This window comes from Mesoplodon mirus, assembly GCF_964341445.2.
Source record: "Mesoplodon mirus genome assembly, chromosome: 4".
Lineage (NCBI taxonomy): Eukaryota > Metazoa > Chordata > Mammalia > Artiodactyla > Ziphiidae > Mesoplodon > Mesoplodon mirus.
Window position 1 is genome coordinate 23,960,297 of NC_138979.1, and position 17,512 is coordinate 23,977,808.

At 41.3% G+C, this 17,512-nt stretch overlaps 2 protein-coding genes across 3 annotated transcripts in view; one reads left to right on the top strand and one right to left on the bottom strand.

The window, feature by feature from the left end:
- The window catches only part of KIN (Kin17 DNA and RNA binding protein), a 47,910-nt gene extending 31,885 nt beyond the window's left edge, over positions 1 to 16,025 (top strand). Inside the window, exons 12-13 of one of the 2 annotated variants that reach the window (XM_082618473.1) lie at positions 1,365 to 1,465; positions 15,976 to 16,025. In XM_082618473.1, the coding sequence (XP_082474599.1) occupies positions 1,365 to 1,465; positions 15,976 to 15,987 (113 nt within the window). In that variant the 3' untranslated portion in view covers positions 15,988 to 16,025. Of the gene's footprint in view, positions 1 to 1,364; positions 1,466 to 4,958; positions 5,273 to 15,975 lie in introns of those variants that run through there. The other variant, XM_082618472.1, reaches the window with a different exon arrangement.
- Positions 12,553 to 17,512, bottom strand: part of ITIH2 (inter-alpha-trypsin inhibitor heavy chain 2) — a 39,043-nt gene continuing 34,083 nt past the window's right edge. Inside the window, exons 18-21 of the mRNA XM_082618474.1 lie at positions 17,049 to 17,247; positions 16,320 to 16,492; positions 14,967 to 15,078; positions 12,553 to 13,013 (exon numbers count right to left, since the gene is read on the bottom strand). Of these exons, the coding sequence (XP_082474600.1) occupies positions 12,866 to 13,013; positions 14,967 to 15,078; positions 16,320 to 16,492; positions 17,049 to 17,247 (632 nt within the window). The 3' untranslated portion in view covers positions 12,553 to 12,865. The remainder of the gene's footprint in view (positions 13,014 to 14,966; positions 15,079 to 16,319; positions 16,493 to 17,048; positions 17,248 to 17,512) is intronic.

Consider the following 17,512-nt stretch of genomic DNA (forward strand, 5'->3'; position numbering starts at 1 on the left):
TAATTGCCAATATAACTGATCCCAGTTTGACTTGGTGAGATGGTAGTTTACCAGTCCTCTGAGAAAGCTATTTTGTGGCATAAATAAATTTTCCCTTTCTAGAATCTTTGTTTTCTTTCCAGAAGCAAATCACAGACATATCTGGATAAAATCAATCATATTAGGATTATTGTTAATATATTTGTTTAGCTATTTGAGATGGTAAAGTAAAAGTCAGTATTATTTTGCATTTTCTTTTCCTTAATTGTCTTACACATATCTAGTATAAATGCTTCTGTAGTTAGGTTGTTTGCCTCTGACCCAGACTCTTCATGGTGGTATCATTGCTGGCACAGTGATAATGTTAGTCTCTAAAACTTCCGTTTATCAGATCCTATATTCTTTCTCCCTAAAATAAAATTCATTTTATGGATTAGAAATTGTGGACTTTTTTTTCAGCTTCAGTAAGATGTAATTAACATAAACTGCATCTGTATAAAGTATACAATTTGATGTTTTCAACACATGCATACTCCCATGAAAACCATCCTTACAATCAAGTTAGCAAATGTGTCCATCGCCCCCCAAAGTTTCCTCCGTTTCCTTTATAATCCTTCGCTCCCTGCTCTGTCTGCCCTGTCCCCCACGCAACCACCAATCTGCTTTCTGTGACCATAGATTAGCTCATATTTTTCTACAATTTTATATAAATAAAATCATACCACGTGTCCTGTGTTTCTGTCTGGCTTCTTTCACAAGTACATCATTTTGGATTCATTCACATTGTTGTGTGCATCTATACTTTATTCCTTTTTATTGCCAAGTATTTCATTATGTGGATGTGCCAGTTTCTTTATCCAGTCACCTACTGATGGACATTGGGGTTGTTTACGGCTCTTGGCCATTACAAACAAAACTGCTGTATGAACATTCGCATATGGATCTTTGTATGGATATATGGTTTCTGTTGAGAAAATTCTTAGAGATAGAATGGCTCAACCAAATAGCAGGCATATATTTACGCTTTTATGAAACTAGCAACCATCTTATGATCTTAAAAAGAGAGACATTAAAAGTAAGCTGAATTTTTTCTGATTACTTCTGGGCTCTGGGCATCTCCTCCAGGAACCTTATACTCCTTGGTATAAAATTATAACATCCCTTGACAAATAAGTAGAAAAAATGAGGAGTGTTGTAATGTTACAGTAATCAAAGTATCTACAAACTGTACTGTAGAATCATACAGATATTAAATGCTTAAGAACATCTAAGAGAAGAGTTTTGTTTTCTACTATGTTGATTCAGTGTAATTGCATTTGGCTGTAAGAAAGTAGAAGAAAGTGGCCATTTTCTTTGTATTAAGTGTTAACCCTTTTCTGTTACAGGAAAAAGAATTCTCGTTTTAAATGGAGGCTACAGAGGAAATGAAGGTACCCTAGAATCCATCAATGAGAAGACTTTTTCAGCTACTATAGTCATTGAAACCGTAAGTATAGTTTACACAAAGACAGAAATTTCAAAATGCTTTTAAAATGTGCTATCGTTTTTTTTCATTGGATTGGTGTTTTAAGTTTGGGTTTTCTGTTTGCCTTCTCTCCTATTTGGAAATCTATAAGCTTATTTTCTCTAATGACTGACATTACTAAAGCATTTTATTTTCTGATTACAAAAGAAATTCCTTATGTGTCTTAATCTGTTCAGGCTGCTATAACAGAATACCATAGACTGGGATGGCTTTAGAAACAACAGAAATCTATTTCTCACATTTGTGGAGGCTGGAAGTCCAAGATCAAGGCACAGGCAGATTCGATGTCTGCTGAAGGCCTGTTTCCTGGTTAAGGTGTCCTCACATGGTGGGAGGGGAAAGGGAGCTCTCCGGGATCCCTTTTTAAGGGCACTAATGCATTCTCAAGGGCTCTGCCCTCATGACCTAATCACTTCCCAAAGACCCCACCTCCTAATACCATTACATTTTGAATGTATTGAATGAATTTTGACAGGGACACAAACGTTGTCTCTAGCAGCACTCTTGGATAAAAACTGAAAAGTACAATTTAATATAAATAATTTTTTAAATTGCCTGTAAACCTCCAGGCAAATGATAACCTCCATTAATGTTTTGGTCTATTTTTTTTCAGCCTTTCTATTTTATAACATCGTATATATTACACATAGTTTTGTATCCCAGTTTTTTTCCCCCACATCTAACCTAAAACTCAATCTGCCGTAGTGTGATTAGTGGGGAATATATAGTCAGAGTTAATGGGGGAAAAGCCACAGAGATCAATAATATTTTTTAATGTCCTTCTTTCTTTCATAAAGGATGTAAGGTAGAAGAGATCAATAAATAGATTTTAAGAAATCTGACATTTAAGTAAAATTGTTCGTTGGCTTAGAACTGATGGTCCACTGACAGGTCTACACATGAGGCTAAGTGAGACCTGAGCTGTCTTCAGAAGGAAGGGTCTGAAACATGTTTTTTTCCTAACTGCCTAATTCTTTTTAGATCCCCGCGCTACTGCACCGTGTATCTTTACCTCTAAATGAGAAGCTTTTTCATCTCCACTACAGGAAGTTTTAGTGTTTGGGGGAATAATCAACTTCCTGAAGAGTCTGATGAAAGTTTTGGGCTCTCTGCAAGAAACTGCACATAAACTGCCAAATTTTATGTGTTCCCTTTAAGGAGTTCTTAGGTCCCCTGAACCCACCTATGAACTGGTTTGAGAATATGTGTCTCGGGAAAGCTTTCCAGAAAAACCACTTAGGTCCTGATTTGAAAGAAATCACATTTCAGTAAATTAAGCATTTTTTCCCTGTCCTTGAAAATACTAATCACCAATGAACATAAACACTAAGGGGAAAAAAAAGGAACAGGGAATGTCACCTGTCAGTAGGGAATTTATTAATCTGACTACCTGAACAGATTGAAGCTCTTTTTTAAATCTTTTTTTTTTTCTGACTCAATCAGCATAAGATCGTGGGAACTCTCGTATTTCCTTGGCAGGTTGAATCTCCTCCACTTTCTAGTTTCCTAATACTATCCAACTTCGATCCCGCTTCACGTTTTCATCTAAGGGAAACAGAACGACTCAGTACTGTTGAGGATATTTTAGGTTCCATCCACACCTTTGGTTTCCAGTCTGTATGATTTTCGAGAGCTGCTTTCTTCCCGGCCTTGCTGTGAACCCACAGCTCCATCTTCCCCTCTAATGCTTTCATCGCTCTCAGAGCCGGACCGAGATAGAACCTCGGAGGTGATCCGCAGGGAAAGCCTTTCTGGTTGATTGCAAAGCAGCATGTACTCTTGGGAGAGGAAACCCACATGCAAATTTTTTGGTTTTTTTCTTCTTCTTTTGCAGCCTGCCTCCATTAAAAATATCTGTTGGTTTGTTCATGTCGGTCAGCTTGTCTCTATGTCCGCATGTTTTCTCCAAGTCAATGCCCTGAAAAACATGAACTTTTCGAGTGGTTTCTCCTATTTTTATTATTTCTAGCATCTTAAATTTTAGTATCAGTATCCTAAGATTCGAAATTTACACATTTACTAAGCAGATTTTTTAAATAGCTCACAAATTGTTCAAAACCAGCCCTAGCTTTTTAGCTACTTGCCTAGTTAACCCACGTCTGGCCCCCTTTTTTATCCCTTGCTTGGCCTTCTTATCACAGAAGTGTGATTGACCTTCGACCTTTAAACCTGATGATGAAAGAGTCAAGCTGGGTCATGCTTTATCTGGGAACTTATTTCCTTTATATGTAATCATTATAGTACATGAAAAGAAAGACATTTTAAAAGCATTTTTTAAAGGAAGGTAAAAAATGTTAAAATCTCAGCCCAGGGTTAGAGTCATCATCATCATTTTATATTTTGCAGTGGAGAGGACCAACTTTTAAATTTTAACCGAAAGATTTAATAGTAAGAGTTAAGAATTATTGAGCTCATATGCATATTATGTTCCAGATGTTATTCTGAGCACTTTATATGTGCTAACTCATTTATATTTCTCAACAAGCCAGTAATGTAGGGTACTGTTACTGTTCCCCACTAGGGGATAATGGGGCACTGAGGGGTTATGTCACCTGCTGAGGGTGGGGTTTGAACTTGGGCAGTCTGGGTCCAGAGCCCATATTCTTAGCCTCTGTGTTCCCAGGCTGTATCAGCTTCTATGACAGGTATCATCTTTCATTAATCCAGTTTTCTTTCCCCTTTCCCTTTTTGTTGGATATGAAGGGAACAAGAAAATATATTTCAGGTTAGACTCATTTTCTGTAATAAGACCAGCCTGTCACAGCTAAACTAGACAAATATGTTTGAGTATGAGGATTTGTATTGCTTAAAATAATATTTGTTATTTAAAAAAAAAGCCCAACTGATAGTGGCACAAACGTGATAGACATTAACTTCTCATTGTGAAGTCCAGAACAGGTCTTCTGAATCAGGGAATGGCTCTTTTCTTAGGGGTGATTTGTGAGCCCAGGGTCCTGACTTGTGGCTCTACCACCTTCAACCGGGGTTTTGACAGCTGCCGTGTCCGTGTGCTTCAGGCAGGCTGCGGGGAGCGTGACGGGTTGCCTGTGGAGGGGAGCATGGCCTGGGCCTGGAAGTGGCCCGCGTCACTTCTGTTCCCTTCCTTGGGCCGGAGCTCCATCTCATGGCATACCTGACCACAGGAGGAGCAAGGAAGTGTGACTTTATCCAGGAAGCAGAGGAGATACTGACCAGCCAGCCAGTCTCTGCCACAGGGTCTAGAGAAAACACATGCCACATAGCACTGAAGAAAATACAGCCAGTTCTTGATGAGGATGCCGTAGGATACTTTAGAATACTTTTAAAATTCACATATGTGTAGAACTGTTAGCTACCTTAGTGGTATCTTAGGGATGTGGAAAAGGCAAATTTGGATCCAGAAGTGTGTGTCCTTTTCTTGTCTTGTAAGTACATGTGTGTTCTTAACCTCTTCTTCAATTATTTTAATTTGTAGGGCCCTTTAAAAGGACGCAGAGTTGAAGGAATTCAATACGAAGACATTTCTAAACTTGCCTGAGTTAGAAAATTTGTTAACAGCACATTAAAATCTTAAAGCATCAAATTGGTGTTCACGAAGGCATTACAAGACTCTACTGTGTTAGGGTGTTTCTTTTGTATAAAACAAATAGATTTATTTAAATATTACTGTATAGTTGCTTAGCTAAACTTACAGAAAAATTTAGTTATGTCTTATGAAGTATCAAAATTATATAATTTTGTCTTTGTTATTTTTATTTCCTTTGTAATATTTCCTTGCTGATTTTTTATCTTCATTAAAAGAACATTATTGTAAAGTGTTTTATATAGGACAATTTAGAATCATATAGTTAGAGGAAATCCTTCATGTACTCTAAATTTCTATTTTCATCAGTAAAGTAGTAAAGTTGAACTGTAAATATAACTACATTTTAAAGAGTCAAACTATAAATAGAATAGCAGCTTTATTGAGATATAATTCACACACCATACAATTTCACCCATTTAAAGTGGACATTTCAGTGGTATTTAGAATATTTACAGAGTTGTGCAAGCACCACCACTATCTAATTTGAAACATTTTCATCACCCCCGAAAGTAACCCTGTATCCATAGTCACTCCTAACTCCCCCTCTCTCCCCAGCCCCGGCAACTACTAATCGACTTTCCATCTCTGTGTATTTGCCTATTTTGGACATTTCATATAAATGGAATCATACGATATGCGGTCTTTTATGACCGGCTTCTTTCACACAGCATAATGTTTTCAGGGGTTATCCACGTTGTAGCACGGATCACTGTCTCATTCCTTTTCATTGAACAATTATCCATCATATGGGTATACCACATTTTTAAAAAACTATTCATCAGTTGCTGGATTTGGATTGTTTCCACTTTGAGGCAATTATGAATAATGCTGCTGTGAACATTCGTATACAGGATTTTGTGTGAATGTACGTTTTCAGATCTTAGGATTGAATTCAGAGTCATACTGTAACTCACTCATGTTATACCATGTTTAACATTTGAAGAGCTGCCAGGCCGTGTTCCAAAGTGGCCACACCATTTCACAGTCCCACCAGCAGTGGTGAGCTATCCATTTTTAAATAAGTAGGGCAGCATATTATGAAGGGATACTAAAGACAGGAAACCCACCTCACGGTTGCTTATGGAAAAAAAAAAAGGAAGTTTATGGTTCATATAACTGCGAAGGAGCAGACCCTCGATTCAAGTGAGATTCAGGGTGCAAGAAGTCCAGATTCAAGGCTGGGTCCCTGTCATCTCTGGCTTCTGTGTTGGGTTCATTCGCAGGTACTTCTCAAAACAGCAAGATGACTGCCAGCATCTCCAGCCTCCAGGTTTGTATCTTACCCTCCTGTCACAGTTCCAGCAAAAGACCTGGGATTGAGTCTTATGGATCCACACCGGGACAGATCATTCCAAGTAAAAGGATTGGAATACTACTGACTGGCCAGACTTGGATTGTATTCCAACCCATGGGCCATCCCTCTTGAGCCCCACCCTTAGGGGAGGAGTGATAAATCTGTTATCAGAAGGCGGGAGAATATTTGCTGGTGAACAGAGACAGAGGAGGCAGCAAAAGAAATAGTAATAGGATGATGTCAGTAGCTTTACAGAAAATGTTCTGGGATGAATTAAAGCGTTTCCAAAATAGCTGGACAGCATCGTACTAGGGAAAGGAGCTGGGTTTTGGAGTTGGGCAGACTTTAGGTTGAATTTTGGCTGTTCTATTCACTAGCTAAGTCATCTCAGGAAAGTTAATGTTCTTGAATTTCAATGCTTTTAATGTATAAATTGTCAAAAATAGTGTGTCCCGGCAGGGTTGTTGTGAGAACTACAGAAAATGCATATGGAGTGTCAGACGTAAAGCCCAGCACTAAGTAGGTGTTTGATAAACGGAAGTGAGCAGTAGTGTCAGTAAATGGGGGCAAGCGTTTGTGACCTGAGGAATTTCCATAAGGGGAATGGTTCTCCCTGATTCTGGTGGAGAAATAAAACGACAAATTTCATAGGCCTCCCCCAAATCTGTAAGTTTGGAATCAACTCAGTGGTTTTCTTCTTAGAAAACCATGTTTCATCCCTACCGCCCACGTTTAATTCTTTTCTCCAGCATCTTCCTGAAATTATCGCAGAATAAAACAAAGTAGCATTATTGAAGGTCAACTTAATTGAAAAAAGTCTGAAGCACAAAAATATGATGCTAGACTGTAGAACCTTTTTTCCTGTAAGTTTTTAGAGGCCAATATGGTTATGTTAAGCAGAGTGACTGCAGACACCTAAAATCAAGTCTTATGTAGACTTTTTAATCTATTTTCTTTTCTTTCTTTTTATTTTTTTGGCCGAGCCGCACGGCTTGCAGGATCTTAGTTCCCCAACCAGGGATTGAACCTGGGCCCCCTGCGGTAGAAGCACAGAGTCCTAACCACTGGACCGCCAGGGAATTCCCTGACTTTTTTTTTCTTTTTAAAGCATCGTAAGCTATTCTTTAAAAAAAAAAAAAAAAAAGACTTTATTTTTTTGGAGCAATTTTAAGTTCACAGCAAAATTAAGCAGAATGTGTAGAGATTTCCCACGTGCCCCCTACCCCCCAAGCCACAGCCTCCCTACCATCAGCACCCCCTCCAGATGGTGCATCTGTTATAACTGATGACCCTGCATGGACACGTCATCCTCACCAAGTGTCCGTAGCTGACGTCAGGGTTCACTATTGGGATTGTACATTCTATGGGCTTGGACTAATTTATAATGAAATATATTCACCATTATGGTATCATGCAAAATAGGTTCATCAGTCTAAACATCCACCTGCTCATCCCCCCTCCCCTGCCTGCCTCCATCAACCACTGATCTTTTTACTGTCTACATAGTTTTGCCTTCCTCAGAATGTCTGATAGTTGGACTCATGCAGTATGTAGCCTTTTCAGGCTGGCTTCTTTTACTTGGTAATATGCATTTGTTTCCTCCACGTGTCTTCTCGTGGCTTGATGGCTTTTTTTTTAAGTGCTGAATAATACCACCTTATCTGTATATACCACAGTGTATTTACCCATTCACCTACTGAGGGACATCTTCGTTGCTTCCAAGTTTTGTCAACTATGAATGAAGCTGCTGTAAACCTACGTGTGTAGATTTTTGTGTAGGCATAAGTTTTCAGCTCATTTGGGGAAATACCATAGAGCGTGGTTCCTGGATTGAATGGTAAGATTGACTTCCGAAGTGGCTGTTCTATTCTGTAGCCCTGCAGGCAATGAATGAGAGTTCCTGTTGCTCCACCTCCTCACCAGCATTTAGTGTTGTCTTGATTTTGGCATTCTAATAGGTGTGTAGTAGTATCTCATTGTCTTAATTTGCAATCCCTAATGACATACGATGTTGAACATCTTTCCATATGTTTATTTGCCATCTGTATATCGTGTCTATTCAGGTCTTTTGCCATTTTTAAATTGGGTCATTCACTTCCTTACTGTTGAGTTTTAAGAGTTCTTTGTATATTTTGGATGATCGTCTTAGATAATGTCTTTTGCAAATATTTTCTCTGTCTGTGGCTTCTCAGTTTTTGGAAAGCTGTTCTTTTTCACCAGCTTGCTTGAGGTCCTATCAAATTATTGGCATTGATATCTTAGGAAAGCAAATTCCTTGAGTTTTCTTTTTTTTTTTTTTTCTTTTTTTTTGCAGTACGCGGGCCTCTCACTGTTGTGGCCTGTCCCGTTGCGGAGCACAGGCTCTGGACGTGCAGGTTCAGTGGCCATGGCTCATGGGCCCAGCTGCTCCGTGGCATGTGGGATCTTCCCGGACCGGGGCACGAACCTGCATCGCCTGCATCAGCAGGCGAACTCTCAGCCACTGCGCCACCAGGGAAGCCCTCCTTGAGTTTTCTTCATTAGGAATGCCGTCAGATCCCGTTGCCTTATTTGCTCTTTTTCCCCATGTGTACTTCTGCCTATCAGTTTTTGCTGACATGTTTGAGTGAATTTATTCAAACATTTACTAAAGCGCCTCCCGTAAGTAAATGATTGCAGGAGGTGCTGGAGATAAAAGGGTGAGAAGCAGGTGTAGGCCCAAGATGGGTGTCATGTAGGGATTGACAATGTTCAGTGAATTGATATTCAAATGAAATGATTGGCCGATTAAGAGAAATTAGCTAATTTGGAGTAGCTACTTAAAAACCCGCCCTGGGACTTCCCTGGCGGTCCAGTGGTTAAGTCTCTGTGCTCCCAATGCAGGTTCCATCCCTGACCCGGGTTCCATCCCTGATCAGGGAATTAGATCCCATATGCCGCAACTAAGGCCTGGTGCAGCCAAAAAAAAAAAAAAAACAACCCCGCCCTGACTTTGACGTACCGCAGTGAGAGACCGTTACTGTTACCCGTATATACCTCAGTTCCTACTCTGGTGAAATGGGATCACAGGATTAGAATATGGCTTAGCCTTTGTTGTAAGTTCGTCATTAGGTAGACTGAAGTGACCCCAGAAACGTTAACTGGGTAATTGAATCACTATACCATTAAAAGGAAGCGTCCTTGATTTTTCTTTCTCTCACATGGATATTTCAGAAAAAGTCACCCATGTAGACTTTGCCAGTGTAAAAAAGTGTTTTGTTTTTTGTTTTGTTTTGTTTGTTTGGTTGGTTTTTTGGCCATGCCTCATGCTTGCCGCTTGCGGGATCTTACTTTCCTGACCAGGGTTCGAACCCGGACCACGGCTGCTGAGCCCTAACCACTGGACTGCCAGGGAATTCCCTGAAAAAGTGTTAAGAAAGGAATAAGACTACTAAATTATTACAGCATATAAGCATTTTTAATGTATCTAGGCAGCTAGGTAATTTCTACTTTCATCTTACTGGGTCTTTGGAATCACAGCTCTTTCAATTGGGATAAGGCTGAAGAGAAGATGTTCCTCCATATGGTATTAAGTGATCCTTTAAAGCAAGTAGAATGACTTGCATAAGACCTCATACCATTAGGTACTAAAATAACTACTGATTCATAGTTCATTTTTACTACACATAGAGACACTTTCTAATTCCCTTTTTATTACTTATTTCTTTGGATTGCCAATTTTCCAACTCTAAGAAGCCTTCTTTAATTTTCAGATTTTAAAAACACAAACAAACAGACTCATGACAGAAGTATGATCTGAACGCAGTCTTGTTTCTCAAACAAAGCCTCTTATTTTCCTGAAAGTTCTGACAATAAGACTTACATATCTGGGCCTCCCTGGTGGCGCAGTGGTTGAGAGTCCGCCTGCCGATGCAGGGGATACGGGTTCGTGCCCCGGTCTGGGAGGATCCCATATGCCGCGGAGCGGCTGGGCCCGTGAGCCATGGCCGCTGGGCCTGCGCGTCCGGAGCCTGTGCTCCGCAACGGGAGAGGCCACAACAGTGAGAGGCCCGCATACCGCAAAAAAAAAAAAAAAAAAAAAAAGACTTACATATCTAATTGGTTTAATGGGAACTGTTTAGATTGATACTTACCAAAAGCTTTGAAGATAGGTTACTTTTTTCCTAAAGAGGAATATATTTGACAAATACCAGCCCTGTAATACCCCAGCTTTATACAAAATTAAATATTGATCAATTACCAATGGGTTCCAAGGTGCTTCAACGAATAAGCATAGATAATTGTCAACTTGTTTTTCTTCATCACTGAGAGCGTAATACTTTCAGAACTAATCAAGAGGCAGACAGTGGAATAGTTCCTTCTTTTCCAATGATTCCCATTAATTTGGTTTCTTCATTTGAAATTCAAAATTGATTATTCACTTATAATTCAAAATTAATTATATAGAGAAGGCAATTTTCTGGTCTCGAGGGACACATGTGAACAGTATTAATAAGGTGATTTTTACAGGAAATGAATTTTAAAACACCAGCTATTAATAAAAGTTTTGATAATTTGAATAACATGGGTTTCATTTTAAATCTAGTTTCTTTTGCTAGGACTATGTTGCTCAGTACTCTGCATGTAAATTTACACCCCAAGATTTTCGTCATTATTTTTAGAATTGCTGAGCACATGTAAAATACTAGGAATAGAACTAACCTTATATAGCCAAAGGTAGCAGGTTTTTTTTTTTTTTTTGGCTGTGTTGGGTCTTCGTTTCTGCGCGTGGGCTTTCTCTAGTTGTGGCGACCGGGGGCCACTCTTCATCGCGGTGCACGGGCCTCTCACTGTCACGGCCTCTCTTGTTGCGGAGCACAAGCTCCAGACATGCAGGCTCAGTAGTTGTGGCTCACGGGCCTAGTTGCTCCGCAGCATGTGGGATCTTCCCAGACCAGGGCTCGAACCCGTGTCCCCTGCATTGGCAGGCAGATTCTCAACCACTGTGCCACCAGGGAAGCCCCTGTATGTGGATTTTTAAAAAACAAATATAGCACCTGTTGTTTCATTTTACAGATCTTTAAAATTAAGTATGGGGAAAAGTTTGTGTTTAATTAGAGATCACAGTATGTGGAATCAAAAAACTAGGGTTTGAGAGCTTCCCTGGTGGTTCAGTGGTTAAGAATCCACGTGCCAATGCAGGGGACATGGGTCCGAGCCCTGGTCCGGGAAGATCCCACATGCCATGGAGCAGCTAAGCCCATGCACCACAACTACTGAGCCTGCACTCTAGGGCCTATGAACCACAACTACTGAGCCCATGTGCCACAACTGCTGAAGCCCACACACCTAGAGCCTGTGCCCTGCAACAAGAGAAGCCACCATAATGAGAAGTCCGGGGCTTCCCTGGTGGCGCAGTGGTTGAGAGTCCGCCTGCCGATGCAGGGGACACGGGTTCGTGCCCCGATCCCGGAAGATCCCACATGCCGCGGAGCGGCTGGGCCCGCGAGCCATGGCCGCGGAGCCTGTGTGTCCGGAGCCTGTGCTCCGCAACGGGAGAGGCCACAGCAGTGAGAGGCCCGCGTACAGCAAAAAAAAAAAAAAAAAAATGAGAAGTCCGCGCACCGCAACGAAGAGTAGCCCCTGCTCACCGCAACTAGAGAAGGCCCATGCACAGCAACAAAGACCCAACACGGCCAAAAATAAATAATATAAATAAAAAATAAATTTATAAAAAAACAAACAAAAACTAGGGTTTGAGTCCTGATCTGTTCTATACTGTTTCAGTTTCCTGCCCTTGGGTGAGTCATCTATCAATTCCTTTGTCTTTGAGACAGAGATAAAAGTTTGTTGATTTTCGACTGTGTGGGATTTTGGCAGCCCTAAGCCCCACATTGTTCAAGGGCCAACTATATATGTGTGTATATATGATATGGCTGTCCTACTAGTTCTCTTTCTCAGGAGAATCCTGACTAATACCGGCTTCTTGGACTAAAAAGGGTCTCTGAGGCCAACATTAAGGAAGGAATTTTGGCAAAGCATCATGGGCATCATAGGTACCTTGGCAAGGTTATCCCTACAGAGGGTGACAGGGCTTTATATTCATATATATATAACTACAAAACAAGATAGGTGACTTCCCCTGTTCTTATTCCAAGTTCACCAAATAACCTCATAATTGAATTTCCCATGTAACTGACAACCTAATAAGGTATTCAGTTGCAAGGCTGAGGACCTGACACTAAAAACAGTGAAGTCCTTACAGTAAAGGCCAAACCCAGGACTCCGCCTGGACGGCAGCTTGACTCACCAGTGCAGCCCTCCTCCTCTGCACGACCTGGATTAACACACCTTCCCATCTGAAAACGCAACAACATCCTAAAACTTCTTTGCAAAGTATTTATTTTCTTCAGGTGTGTTAACAGGTTTTATAAACCACCATGATATCTGGTTAGTTTTTAATTATTCAAACTCAAGAATGACTACAAAGGTGGCAAGAAAAAAATGTATATTTATACATAGAATTTCCCCAACTATAAACTTTTCAAGGCCATTTGAGAAAGCTGTAGAGCTGAGGCACAAGGTAATCCTTGTAATGTCTGTCGATGAAGCCTTTCCCACTGTTGTGCACAAACCAACAAGGAACGTCGGTCCCAAACACTCTGTCTGTCCGGTAGTCCTTCTGCAGGCCTCTGCAAGGAGAACAGTGGGCGTGGTTAGGACACAGACTGGGGCGTGGCCAGCCTGTGTATCCAGAAAGAAGACACACTCTCCCTCTCTGTTTTCTGCCTTCTAGCACCATATCTGCTAACACCCCCGTGCCCCATCCACATTCCCCAAGTCTTTCCCAAGTCATACAAAGCACCAGAGTCTGGGGCTTGGTTTAGAAAGACAATAAGCAGTGTGTCGTTAGAAATTCAAATAACCTGTCTAGAGATTGACCAATGTGGACTTTTCCAGGAAGGTGAAGAGTGCAAATTAACTTTCCATTTTTATTTTTTCCCTGCCGCCTTAGCGGAGGGGAGGCCCATGTATTCAGAGGCAGTCCTCTTTCTGGACATGGGGAAAGGGACAAGGGGACAGTGGGAACTGGCTGGGGACTGTGTCCTCAAGGTTGCCTAGGGCTGGTATAGTCTCCAAATTAGCCCAGAGCAAGGAAGAAGCTGCCAGATTTAGCAAATAACAATGCAGGATGCCAGTTAAATTTGAATTTCAGATAAATACCACTCATGTTTCAGCAGAAGTATGTCCCAAGTATCTGAAATTCACAATTTCTTGGGTGTCTTGTGTTTATCTGGTGAGGCTGGAAGAGGATCCAGCCACCGTGCTCTCTGGGGAGCTGAGGCTACTGCAGGGAGGCTGTGGGGCGGAAATAACGTTCAAATGGAAAGAAGGTGGAAACGAAGCTCCAGCTCACAGGTTCCCTGCAGGATGAATCTGAGGTGCCTCTCACCTTGACTGCAGGGGTGACTGTTCTACTTAGGAGCGACGCCGGCTGTTCCTGAGACATTCATGTTTTTCGTTTTAAGGGTAAAGAAGTTATACGGTATATTGCCATTAATGAGCTTTAAAACATACATCTTTGCGCGTGGCCCACGGGTCGAGTTAGTTTCCACTGTGCGTCATGAGGTGCTGGCAGTAGAAGAAAATGGGGCCCAGCCTTTACCTTTGGTCATTAGCGTAGAGTAGATGTGTGTTTACCAACCTCAGATAACTTGTTATTACTGTGATCAACTGTGCTCAGCGTTGCTTCTATGAAACACGCTTACTGACGCCCAGTGGTAACTCACTGATCTCTGGTAAACCCATACGTGTACCCACTAAGAGCCCGTTGTTTCAGTTCACAAATCTATTCCTGTGGTAATTTTATTTTACTGTTGTAATTTTATGGTTTAATGATTATTGTAATTTTATGGCTTAATTGTTGTAATTTTATGGTTTAATGAAGTACATGGAAGCCAATGACATTCGTGTGCCAAAAGAGTCATTTCTCATCGAGCAAAGTTGGCTGCTTTGTAAAAACTCTAAAAAGGCCCCGAATTCTTTAATATGATACCAAATTAGGCCTGGGTGAGACAACTGTAAAAGACTGGGGAAAATGAAAAAGACGTATAAACATTTTAAACTCAGGATGCTTTACAGGTATCTATGTTCTCACTTCAAAATGAAGCATATGGATACGGTTTGTGTAAGAAAAGCTACACCAAGATGTATTCAGTAGATTCAAACACAAACATGCATTCAGTGGATAAATACTCAAAAAGAAAGCTCTAGGCTTAAGTAAAAATCTACACATTCTTTCGCTAGCACTAAGGCGAGTAGATATTTTTATGATTTCTTCCTTTGATCTGCTTTTTCAATTATCCAGCTTGTGGCCGTATGGCTTCTAATGTACGAAGGTGAGAATAGTAGATTAATTAATCTTGGCATTTGATGGTATGTACTTATGTATCTGGTCATATTTTGCATTTCGGATGGACTCTCTGCGCCTTACGCCAATGCCATGTATGTGTCTCTTCCTGGTGAATTGTTTAGTGTGACACAGGTAAAGCTTGAAATGGCTTTTCTTGTTCTTCTATTTGGCCGTGTGAGTCCAATCCTAACAGGAGCCCTTTTTGTTCCCGTAGTATGAATCCGAGACATACCTGGTGACAATCAGCTTTTGTCCCTTCACGTCCATGTTTGCCTCTGGCTTCTCAGGGTCCTTTCCTGGTCGCTCATTGAAGATATGTATCTTTGGCTCATACATGAACTGGCCTATGAAACAAAGTACAGACGTTTACTTACATGTAACTCAAGGGACGACAAAAGGACAGGCTGGTCATGTGATCCAAGCTGCATTTTGGTTCCTCCATCTAGACTTTCTGGGGTAGACAGATGTACTGAGAGGAAAAGGATGCAGATGGGGATGGGTTCTTCCTGAGGGCAAATCCATGCTGCTCACTCATATGTCATTTGACATATGAGTCTGATCGACTGGACCCCAAGTAAAATCGAACACTCTGATGGTCGGGGTAAAGATCAGCACCTGAGAGTACAGCTCAGATCTAGAAACACGTTTGGTTTGTGATGCTACACAGTACGCTTAAATTGCCACCGTTCTTAAAAAGTAGGGAAGGTTGACCTGGACGCCCTGCTTGTTATCACAGACTTCCTAAACCAGTTCACTTCTCTTCAGTGAGAAAAAAATCTTCAGCATAAAACTTACAACGTATCCATCCCTTCTCTTAATTTGCCCAGTATGTGATGAAATCCCAGCCCTGGGAAACTTTGTCTGGAGCAGCAAATAGTCCCAGCTATAGCATTACGAGTCGCCCTGCACTGCTGTGTTGGGTTGTAGGAATCTTGTTTTTTATTCTTTGTATATTATGATGTTTTGACATCTTAAAAACTCTGTCTGGCTGGGGAGAGACTGCCCCTCCCTGGGAAAGCCAATTCTGAAAGAGAGCAAAAGACTCAGCCGGGAGCATGGTGGGGATCTGCAAATGAACCAATCCAGAGCCAGACCTCCTCTCTCTGGCCTGGGAGCCCCAGAAGGAATCATTCCAGGGCCAGGTGCCAGGCAAGGAAAGACCACCCTGTAGCCCAATGCCCACTGAAATTATTAAGCTAGCCAACCCCAAACTATCCTGCTCTGTCCTGTCTTTGCCACAGAAACCCCAGTGAAGGCTCTGGCCTGGACCTATCTCTTGCTCCTGCTCCTGACCCAAACCTGGCCTCCCCGTGGCCCTGCATGGTGAGATGTGTCTCATGTTTCTATGGTAACCGCGAGCAACGGTAAACGTTACACTCTGTCAATGACACTGACCTCTTTGTGTGTCACTCAGGCACCTTCATAAATTAAGACCAGGGCACAGAGTGTGGGTCCTCCCTGAACCCTTGAGTCCATGCCTGTCACTTTCCCACATTCTAACCAAATGTTCTAACCTTGAGCCAAAGTTGCTCAAGACCTAGGGTGGTCAGTCCCACACCTGCCAGATGGTCCACGGACACTTTACCTATCAACCCGTGTACATTAAGAGAAAACTTGTTTGTGGGGGGGATGTAGATCCCCAAAAAGTCGACATTGATGGGATGCTTCTTCCAAACGCGATGAAGTAAAACAGAGAAGGACATCTCTTTATCCAGGGCGATAGTCACAGTTTTCTCTTTCTTCACCGAGACAAGCACCCTGGTGGGAAGTCAAAAAGGAATTAATGATTCCAGAACAGACTCGTTTCAGAATGTCATTCCTCTCCCACCCCTAATATGACTTCACTCTGCTCTGTACAATCCCGCCAGTTTTCTAAGAGCTTTACAACATTTTGGCCACAGAACGTTGATTTATCTCCCAGCGCTGAAATTCTGTCAATGTATACATTTCCGTATCAACAATGAACAGATACTAATGGGAAGATATTACTCATAGGACAAAATCATAGTGTTTCTGAGCACTCTGACACACTGGGCTGGGTTTCAGTTGATGGATTCATTCACACATCCAACATGTACTTATTGAGTACCTACTGTATGCCAGGCGCCAGGCTAGCACTGAGACACACCGTGACCAAAACACATAGACTCTACTGCCGGGAGCAGGGCAGGAAGTAACAAAATTTTTTCTGAACCTTGACTTCTTCCCATTTAAATGATGATTTTGAGTTTTATGTTTGTGTCACGCACGTCTGGATTTGTTGATGTAGTCACGTGTCAAGGATACGCCCTAATTCAGATGTAACTGTACTTGCCTCTGGTTAAGGACGTGGGCCGTGTCGGACCAGGACAAGACGGATGTTCGAGAGCCCCCGCTCAGGGAGATGGTCTCGGTGCTGATTTCTATTTTCATGTCCTCACGCTGGAAATAAAATCCCAGTTTCCCAAAATAGGTGCTTAGTTTTTCATTCTTGGGCTTCTTGGCACCGATGAGCTGTCCATTGACCAAAATCCCTGCAAGGAAAAAAAATGTTTTTTTCTCTCTTGTGCGCTCTTTTTCTTTCTTTCTTTTTTCTTTTTTTTGCACATGTGGGCACCATAATTCAAATTTATAAAACTTGACAGTATGGGAAAATTATTTTATTTAGCTTCAGGATTTACATAGCATTTTTTTCCTCTGTAATTCTCATTTTATAACTACTTTATTATGGTTTAAATGAATCATATCACAAGTTCTGCTAGTTCATACTCAGAGTATTTTATCTATAATAGTTCAAAT